General features: G+C 36.1%; 1 protein-coding gene across 5 annotated transcripts in view; it reads left to right on the forward strand.

Moving 5' to 3' along the window:
• The window catches only part of SMOC2 (SPARC related modular calcium binding 2), a 137513-nt gene extending 129543 nt beyond the window's left edge, over positions 1 to 7970 (forward strand). For 3 of the 5 annotated variants that reach the window (XM_014875631.2, XM_014875613.2, XM_088161456.1), the window contains exons 10-13: positions 25 to 127; positions 1030 to 1304; positions 3637 to 3680; positions 6392 to 7970. In XM_014875631.2, the coding sequence (XP_014731117.1) occupies positions 25 to 127; positions 1030 to 1304; positions 3637 to 3680; positions 6392 to 6415 (446 nt within the window). In that variant the 3' untranslated portion in view covers positions 6416 to 7970. The remainder of the gene's footprint in view (positions 1 to 24; positions 128 to 1029; positions 1305 to 3636; positions 3681 to 6391) is intronic. The other 2 variants (XM_014875638.2, XM_014875622.2) reach the window with 1 other exon arrangement.
• Positions 7971 to 10734: the final 2764 nt, after the last annotated feature.

The raw sequence follows: 10734 nt of genomic DNA on the forward strand, positions 1-10734 counted from the left end.
AGAAAAAAAAATCTGATTTTCTAGGTTGTCCTGGGGCCAAGAAGAATGAGTTCCTGACGAGTGTTTTGGATGCATTGTCCACAGATATGGTGCACGCTGTCTCTGATCCATCACTGTCTTCTAGCCGGTGGGTTTCAGATCCTTTTTGTGTGTCTTTAAAAGGATTCCAAGAGTGGTGAATGGATTGTTGAGGGCTTTGAGGAGCCTTCAAAAAGGGTGAATTTCCAAGAATCTACCTAGGAGAGTTTACTTCAAAGTACCACTGTGGACTATGTTCACTAAACAGACATAGACTTGACAGATGAATTCTCGGCAGCACAGCTCAGGGTTTATCTGTAGCTGCTGGTGAAATGTGTGTCTGTCTTTGTTCTCTTCTCAAGGCTTTGTTTCTTGAATGTGTTCTACCTTCCTGATTCCTATTCTTCCTAGTTGCTTGCAAAACAAGCCGATGCCATCAACAGTCACACGTGGTGTTAAAAATGTCTAAGTGTTGTCAACCTTAGGACATCTGCAGATCAGTTACTTATCTGACGAGATAGCATTTCTTTTTATAGCTTATCCTACTGTAATTCAGTACATTTAGGTGTTCTAGCTCTAAGAGGATCCATCATGGGTTGTAATTGGAGCTTTTGTATTTGGTGATGCTGATCGTTGGTGAACTTCAGTTGGTTACGTCATACATTTAATACATCTGCTGACTGTGAAGCAGTTGTTTTCTCTTTTACTTTTCTCTCCACTTTTCTCTGTTTGAGGAAATTTAAGGTGAAAGCACTATTTGCCAAGTATGATGCTGACCTCGGCAGGGCTTCAGAGAGTACACTAACAGCAGATTCTAGCCCTTAGTGTAAAATTTAGGATATTGTTGGCTAAAGAAAAGAAAAAAGAGAGATTCACTACAAGGAGTTAATGGCCAAAAGCAGGGAGTTTTACGTAACGATGGTGATGGTCATCTGATGGTGATGTAACTATTCTGAAATAAAGGCGTTAAATATCTGAATTAAGATTAAATTCTTTTTTTTCTTGTTCCAGTGTTTCTGAGCCTGATCCAAATCATACTCTGGAAGAGAGAGTCGTCCATTGGTATTTCAAACAGCTGGATAAAAATTCCAGTGGTGATATCGGCAAGAAGGAAATCAAGCCATTTAAGAGATTCCTGAGAAAGAAGTCAAAACCCAAAAAATGTGTTAAGAAGTTTGTGGAATACTGTGATGTGAACAACGATAAATCCTTGTCGGTTCAAGAATTAATGGGCTGCTTGGGAGTAACAAAAGAAGAAGGTAAAGCAGAAACAAAGAAACGCCATAGTAAGAATCTTTTCTCTCTGTCTTTTTCACTAAATTCTTCAAAGCTTATGAAGTCTGATATTTATATGTGCCAGAATTATCCAAAATAAAAGAATACACCTGTCTGCAGCTAATGCATCTGTTGCTTGGGGCAAATGGCAAGAAAGTTTCTTCTGGATCCCTTTGCTCCAACAGAATCAAAAACTTCCCGTTGACTTTGATCATTAAATGTATTATGGTAGGAAACCTAAGAAGATATAATAGCAGTCATCAAATAGTCAGTTTAGTGATATTATAGAACTGTTTTCTTAGTTAATGGAAGTATCACACCTGTGCTTTTTGAGTTCATGGAAGGAGGCACATGGTTGAGCTTCCTAATGAATTCTCATTTCTCAAATGTGGTTTAGAGATGCAGAGAGGAATGTGGTCATAAGCCAAACATGGAATAATGGCTAATACACAGCCAGCTTACTTTGTTGTCAAACTGGTAGGAAGGGGAACAAATAACTACAGAGTATAATAGTCCCTGCAGAGTTCAATCACACAATTCCTGAAAACGGGAAAAGAATTTAAAAAAAATAGTTCTAAACAGCAGCAGCAGATCCCCATACTTTAAGAAGTGTGGAAGAATACAGGTAAATTCTTTTGTATGGCACCTTAAAATGGAGTGAGGACAGTGGAACAAAGGTTTCATTGGTTGTAATAAAGTCTTGAAAAGGAATACTGCAGAAAGACAGAACAGGTTTACATTTCACTAATGAAGTAAATTGTCTATGTCTCACATGTCTCAAAACAACAATCAGTCAGATCCAGGATTTTTTCCTGTGGCTTTTTTTGTGGACCTCATAATGATACCTTCCAAATTTCATTTAAATGATGAACATTAAAAAATGTATATGAGAGTGGATGACTGTTGTTATCTTTATGCTATGAATATAGAAAGTGAAACACTTCTGTCCTGCTGCAGCAGGAATTCTTTGGACTTATTGCGGATGAAATTTGGGTCCAAAATCATTACACTGGAGGTAAAGGAAAGCCATAGCAAGACTGAAAGAAAACCTCAGATTTTTTGTCTTCATATTCCAGTGGAAAAAAACCCAAAGATTAGGATAAACTGCCTGTTTTGGAAATGAGAATGAAATCATGTGAAGATCACACACAGATTTGGCTGAAGTAAAAATTTCATCCACCATAACTGAAGTTTTGTAACAGATCTTCTCTAAAAAAACCCTATTCAGTAATGAGAACATTAAACTTTGGAAGGAAAAAAATCTCAGAAGTTTGGCATTGAAAAACTAATGGTATCCAGTTGGAAAAAAGTTCTTAACCAAATCATTGGGTTGCTTTGCTAGAAGTACATAGTTCTAAGGACAAGACAATAAAAATTACTGTTGTTGGAATACCATTTTTCTATTTTGTTTCTCTTACTTGATAATTAAAATTTCCTTCCTGGTACTCCTTTCACTTGCACAAATGAAAGCAGTTACCACTTGACTACAGCTAGAGTTACATTTCTAGGAAAATACGGGACTCTTGTCACCTGAGGTGTGAGAGCTGAGCTAAGAAGTGTCTCTGTATCATTTTGTGTGAGTCTCAGATGTCTTGTGTGAGAATAATTTGAAGCAATATAAAAACCAAAGAGTTGTGAAGCATGTTTTCTGAAGGGAGTAGTAGGTGCTGTAGAATTTTTCGAGGTCCTTAGTTTCCCTTAGTTCCAGTCAATTATGTTTGGTCACAGACTGACATGAAAAACCAAGAGAGCAAGTTCCTCCCTAGTCTCACAAGTTTGCTTGGGAAGATTACTGGGCTAGCAAATTATTTTAGCTTTTTAGAAGTTTATTTTCCCCTATTTTGAGCATTGTCTTTGATTTTGAGACTAAGAAATTAAAAAAAAAAAAAAACAGTGATAATCTTGTCATTTTACAGATTAAATGTGAACAATGTCTTTGGCTTGTAGAACTGTTTCTGTGCAATATCTTTAATCAAAGTGAATGCTTTCCAGTCAGTCTGCTTGTCCATGCTTCTTTACTGCCAGGGATAATATTTACCACTAAAGATTTAGTAAGCTGGAAATGCTCAACCTTGACTAGATGCAATCTGCTAAGCAAATTTGATATGTTAACTGGCAAGATATGTTCTTGTTCAACTTTAATATAACTCCTTGAAATAAGCAACATGTGTACTGAGGAAAGAAAAAAGTAGTTGTGTCAATGAAGATCTGAAATATTTTATGTCACTTATCAAAAGCTGTGCACTTACCCTACTCTAAAAAATATCTTTTCAGAATGAGGGCTTCCGCTCTTGAGGATAACTTGCAAACCATATTTATAATGTTTTCTTTCCCTTCCTTTAGCGGCCCCTAGAACCAACACTGAGAGCACTTCATCCAGCAGGCAGGTGAGTACTGAGGAGAGCAAGATCTCCATTTTTGCCTCTCCTGGGTGAATTTCTTGGGATTTCAACAGTCATCATTGCAGCTTCAAACTGCTTTAATCTGCTATTCTGCACAGTTGCCAGAAGAATGTAGAGCAACATCCCAATTAACAAATTTTGACTTAAGTTCTACATATAGAAAGCTAAATCAGTCAATTACAGGCACAGAGCAAACGTGCATAATTTGCAAAGTGGATTAGGCTTGCATGTGGAAGTTCTAGGAAAGTGTAAGTTGATATATAGGACTTCTATGATAATTTGATGAGTGTAATTGAGCCCTCATGAGTCTTCTGAATTCCTGAATGACAGCATTCCCATACATTTTTGAATGTGCACTGCTTCATCTTCATTTAGCTTTTACTTTAGCTGAATTCTGTCAATTTTCCTTTGTGTCACACTATAGACACAAACTGACATTTAATGAAATGAACAAAGCCATACATTTCCCATGCTCTGTGAAAATCTATACATTTTACAAACCTCACTGCATTATTAGATGATGGCTTTAAACAGCTTTTAAAATCTTAGTGCAATGAAAAGCGCTGTCACTTTCAAATGCCTTTGCTGGCTGAGCAAAATGATACTGAAGACCTAGGATTTGCATCAGTCTGCTAATCTACCTTTGAACTAAAATTGCTGAATAATTGGAGAAACTAAAATGTCAAGTGCCCTGACAACATAATCTGTGATTTTTTTTTTTATCAATTTTTTTGCAAAGACTTGATCTTGTTTTTCAAAATAGCTCCAGTGTATGTCATCCATGGATTTGGTTTGGCTACTCAAGCCATTCAGAGGTACAAAAGGCACAAAAGCAGTTTTTTAAATGAAGGAAAGGTACACTTCGAAAAGAAGGGACTCAAGTGAAAGGCCAGGAAAATAGGTAAAAAAAGTGGAGTTTATTTTGTGTGTTACTATTTTTACAACCATTTATTCTAAAGAAGATTTTTCTGGGCGATATGGTCATAGCTTCCTAGTACTTTTCCATGGTATTGAAGGAGGGCTTGTGAGTGCAGTAATTTGAATGGTCTAACAAAAGAGTAATCTTCACACTATTCTTACCTCACTATTATGTTAGTTAGAGGACTTAAATTATTAATGCCCACAAAACCGTCAGTAAATTATGAACTGGTTTAAAAATTATTCATGTAACTATATTATAAGAACAGCTCAGGTAATGCTGCACCTATGAAAATAGGAATTTGGCTAAAAATACCCCTAAACCCTACGTGTGGTAAATGTCTTCCCATCTATCATAAAGCTAGATTAATTTGTTAAAAACTGAACCCCAGGTGAACCTACCCACAAGCCAAGAGAAATCTTCCTCTCAAAGTTGCTCGTCGATTTGTTCTCTTTTTTTATCTCTTCTTTGTTTGATGTTAGATTTGCACTTCCTAAGGCAAGCTCAACACTGGTTGTGGTTTTTACCAGAGACCTCCTACATACCTTTGATGGAATATAGAATATTCTCACAGCTACAATAATGTGATAAGTTTGTTTGTTTAAACAAGTGTTTGTGGTCTTAATTTTTCAGGTTTTCCCCACAAATCACTTATGCTTTAAACAAGACAACCTGAAAACAATTATCCTGTCAGAACTCCAGAGCATTCAGAGGGGTTATTTTAATTATATAATGGCAATTACTGGCACACGTGCATTACACTTTAAGCATGGGAAACCCTCTCCTCTTTCTTGTAACCTGATACTGATTGTGGAATTGATAATAAAATTGTCCTTAGAACATGTATGTTTTTCAGTTTTGTCCAATAATTTTGCTGACTCAGCACCAATTATTTTAGGAGCTGTTGCTGACAAATGATAGCCTTAAATTAAGGCTGGCTAAGAAAACCATCTGTTGGCAGTTTCATACTTGAACAATACATGGCTGCAAATGCAGAAGGTGGTTTTCATCACAGAAGTTCTCACTTAGAAGGAAGCTGCCCAAAGGAAACCACCCATCTAAGAAGGCCTGATCAGATTTGCACCACTCAGGAGACACACACTCAAAAGCTTATTCTGTACTAAATTATTGCAGCAGTTTAATGAAATATATACTTATGTGTGCTTCTGCACATGCTTTTTCACAAATGTGGAAAAACAGCTTACTGCAAGAAAACAGATAGAGAAACATACACTAATATGCTGACTGAGGCAGCTCTGGTTGCTCTAAAAGAGGTCAAATAGGGGATGGGTCTGATAGGACCCAGGTAGTGGCCAGGTATATTTCCCTTGCTCAGCTCCACCCTGTCCAACAAACACACACAGGTACATACCCACACGCTGTCAGTGAGACCTAGGAGTCTTTTGCAGCCTAGGAAAAAGTTTGTAAGGAAACCACAGATTGTTTGTGAGACTTTGGTGAGCAGCCCATTCCTTATACAGCACATGCCATAGGAGGTATATTGAACCAGGCACTTGCCCAGGCAGTTGCTAAAACTGTGTTTGATTGGGGTGGATTTAAAAGGGCCTTAGGTAAGTGGACAAGATATTGCTCATATCCTTGCTCATAGATCCCATGAAGGACTACAGGGTAGGAACGTTTTTATTCCCTATATATATTTATGCAGAACTCTCTTCTGGTAATGGTATATGGGCACTGCTGAAAATAGAGATAGAATTTTATACTGGACTAATTGAAAACATCATTAATAATGCATATTTTCCCAACTTCCTTTCAGCAAGTTTCGAAGAAGCAAGGGTGAACATCTTACTAATCCAAGGCAGATCTCTGACATGTGGGAGATTTCCTCACCAAAAGGCAATAAAAACAACTGTAGTATTTGCACTTTGTACTTAAAAATGTAAATTCACTTTGTAGAAATGAAATATTTAAACTGACTTTTTTTTTAATCTGTGAAAATGTAATGGCTAGTTTTGAAAAATTATCACATACAATGTATGTGTATTCTTTTGTTGTCTGAAATATGTAAAACAGGTTGAAGATGTAAAAGTTTGCATTTAAACAATTTTTAAAAAAATAACTTTTTGGCAAACAGTAGCATAGAAACCTGATTCTATGTATTTTTGGTTTCAATAGTATGCCTTATTGTTCTTAATACTGTCATTTAAGTAGAGTTATGCTGAAAAATCTACTGTATTCTCAATTTTTTCCAAGCAGTGTTGAATGTTTCAGGTTTGCAGGACTGAGAGAATTGTGTAAATTGCTGTTTACTTGGTTTGCAGTTTTTTACTGAACAGATTTTTCATTGGTGGCAATATTTTATTTCATTTTGTTTTTATTTTAATTATGAGGCTTTCCAAAGATCATACAATGAGAATACAACCACTAATGGATTAAAAAAACAGTTATTCTACTGGGATGCTTATAGAACAATGTATTCCTTTTATCAATTTTGAAGTGCCTTTTTTAATAAGCTTTGGTAGGATTTTTCTCCTGTTTGTTTTCACTTGGGTTATAAACACATCAAACCAAAAAGGAGTAAGGTGGATTGTAGTGTCACTCCAGTCCGGTTCAGCCTGGGCTTAAAGCATGTCTCCATGGTCAGTGCAGAGCAGGAGCAGAGTTTGTGTGGGTCAGAATTGTAAATCTTACTGTTGTGACAGGGAAGGATAAGCCTTTTCCCCCTACACCTGGCTACTCTTAGCAACCCTTTGGCTTGCCTGGGGGCCCACTAGAGATGGGGCTACTCACATTGCCCCTTCCATGAAGCTTTTTCTTTGCTGACTGAAGAAACTTCTCAAAAGTTTTGTCCATCATTTTTCCCCCAATGCTTTTTTTCATATGTGTCTGAGGAGAATAAGAACTTCTGGATGTGACTCTAAAGCAGGGGGCCCAAATGAAAATAAATTCTGCTCTTGAGCAGCTGTGAGTTACAAGCAGCTGGGTTGATGGATGCGGTGGTAGAAGGACTACTGGCATCTAGGAGCTGACATGAGAAGGCAAGAATGTAGAAGCAAGCAGTGATGTCATTTTGGTTTGTTTAAATAATGTGTAGGATCTGACATGTGACCAGCTACTCATAATAACACCCTGCTTCAGCTTCTACCTGGAAAAGCTTTTTTTTGTGAATCAAAAAGTGTCATTTCAATTCTAACCTATTCTGAAGTGATAGGAAACAATGTATGCAATGGAATTGCTTCCCAGAAATTGTGTACTCTAGGCTCTGACAACAGGAGAAACCAAGGCAACTGTGTGTTTTCTTGTATTTTTGTTTTAAAAAGTATTTGTTACTCTTTTATAATGTTAAACTTTGAAATTAATCTTCTTTATAGATTAAAGACTAGTATGTTATCAAACTCTGTTGGTGACTTTTTTTGCAACACAGAGAGACATGTTTGGAAGTAGATACACACAGTGATGACTTCACCACTGCTTTGAGAAACCTCATGACCTCACATTGTATCTATCTTCTTCCCTTGCTTTTATTGAATTCTCTTTTAAGATCATTCACGTCTTAGTCATACCATTGCTTCCTCAAATTCTCTGTATAGCTTCAACCTGATCTCTTGCTTCTTCTCAGGAGAGTGCAATGTGGCATAGATAGAGATGGCACCTTTTCCCCTCCATGTGAGTGTGAGCTGCAGGCAACTTTCACCCTGGCTGGAAACAATGGGGAGAGAGAAGCAAGCCCTCAGAATTCACAATGCCTGGTTAGGTGGTCACAGTATGGTTAATAGCAGCATTTTGTAAGAAGCATTTAATTCCATCACTATAGCCTTTGGAGACAATATAAACATAGGCTACCAAATATTTTGCCATGTCCATGGTTTGAAAATGCACCCCATTTAAACTGAGAGGTTGTGTGGGGAGGCAGATTTGGACCAGCAGTGTGATTATATAATGAGTAGCCTTAATCAGTGATCGAAGTGCAAGTAAATGAGGCGTTTTTAGGTGAGCCAAAGATTTCTACAACATAGAGTCATTTAGTAACTCTACAATGACTGAATCATGAGGTGTTTCCTCTTTGTTTACATTTCTGTGTCATCACTTTAATGATTTATGCCAATTACCAGTGATTAGACCACTTAAATATATGTAGTACTGACTTCTCATACTGCCAGGTAGAGTCCAGATCCCTAATGGAATCATACTTGCAAGCTTGCTAAATTCACCTTGGCTTCCTGTATCACCCATATGTCCACAGGATATTTAAACTGAGATAAATGTTCCATTTGTAACTAGGAACAGCCTTGATACCAAAAAGGAATCCGGATAGGTTCACACTACAGTGTTTATTATTTACACAGTAATTAATTAGTTCTAGTTTTTACCCTACTCCATGTGCAAAAATTTAATTTCAATTTAAATCCTGTTACTGAACACACAATTTATATTCTGCTTCTCATTGACCAATATTTGTTCTAGTTCCAGCTATTGCTGAACATACTTGTTTAGAGCTTTTATAAAGTTGTAAATAGCAGACTATAAAGTTTGGAAAATGTGTATGAATTCAGTGACTTGTCCTGCCTGTTGCAATGTCCAATAGGCAGTAGACCACACAGTGAGAAATATTTCATATTTTGTCAAGACTTTGGAAAACTTTCTCATTTTGTTCCTATCCCTACATTTAGGCAAATTTCATAGTTTAATTTTTACAAAAACCACTTAATTGTCAGTCTTCTCCCAGTCTAACAAAACACCTAGATTTCAGGTGCTTGTTTTGTAGAATTAGGACCTTGATGAGTGCTCCAAATGACAATTTTTCTAGCTAATGTCTTTCAGATATTGAAAGACCACAACAGAGAAATTTTAAGAATAATCACTGCATATAAAAAAAGGAATACACCCTACATTTTTTATTTAGACCATGTTTTTGTCCTTCTTATGTAGCATAAGCCAATGGAGAAAGCAGGCATTCATAAAAAGCTGGAAGGCAAATAAAATACAGATTGATTCATTAAAGATATTTGTTTCCAAGATTTGATGTAATTAATATTTTATTTTTACAGTAGTAATAAAAGATGGATTATTGGAGGTTAAGAAATCTTTGCTGTCAAAGATAATATAGTTGTCCCTTTTCAATATTTACACTGGTGTATTATATAGCTGAGTTATAGAAACTAGTGTTTCTAAATAAGAATCTTTAGTGCTGAAAGTGAAAGATTTTATTGCTTTTATTTCCTTTAGAATGGCAAATTGATGTAATTTGGGAGTAATTACTTTGACATTAAATAGGAGCTAAGTTTATTAATGTCTGAAACAATAGAATGATTGTAGTAAATTATTGATACAAACCGTATTCTATGTCCAGTTTAATTGTTTCAGTTCAAGTTTTACAAGTGAAAACATGCCCTTTGTTTAAAAAGCAGCAATAATACATGTAATTTTTTTCTTTAAACAAAAGGTCATGTGGAAAGCATTGAGAACAACACATTTCCCTAGAACATCAAATGAGGGATAATGGAGAGAGGTCTATTTATATCTAAGTTAATGATAGAAATATAGGCAGTATTTTGCCTCTGCTACCTCCACCTTCTTTTTTTCATCATACATTTTGTCCTCTGACTCATGTCACTGGTGGTACACAAAGCTTTTTTGGAAGGTAAGATAATGAATTGAGAGTCCATTCTGTGCATAGGAACAATCTTTTACATAAAATAGAGACATCCTTTCCCTAGATACTCTCTTTACTTAACATCAATTCAATGCATGGGATTTCTTGCCTCATATCAAATTCAGAATTGTTCTTTCCACAGGCATGGGACATGGGATCCATTCTTGGCTGGGTACTTTATGAAGAAAACCACTCATAAAAGATCAGCACAGTCTATGGGATTGTAGGTGGACAGCTGCAATTTTTAATTAAGCCACTAATAACAGTTAATAAAGATTTATCAAACCCACTGAGTATGTGAAATGAATCCATGAAGTTGCCTATATTTGTTCTAAGTAGTAAGTCAGGAAAAAAAAGGAAAATAAAGAAGTGGTGAATGAAGCTTCCAGTGAGAAATATTGTTTCACTAAACCATGACTAACTGATTTCATGTAATTGAGGTTTACTATGAAATGTCACTTTTAAAAGTATTTTTGGTTTAGTTGTTATTTTTATGTTGGAACTTC

The sequence above is a fragment of the Sturnus vulgaris genome, chromosome 3, assembly GCF_052056855.1.
Source record: "Sturnus vulgaris isolate bStuVul1 chromosome 3, bStuVul1.hap1, whole genome shotgun sequence".
In the NCBI taxonomy this organism is placed as follows: Eukaryota; Metazoa; Chordata; class Aves; order Passeriformes; family Sturnidae; genus Sturnus; species Sturnus vulgaris.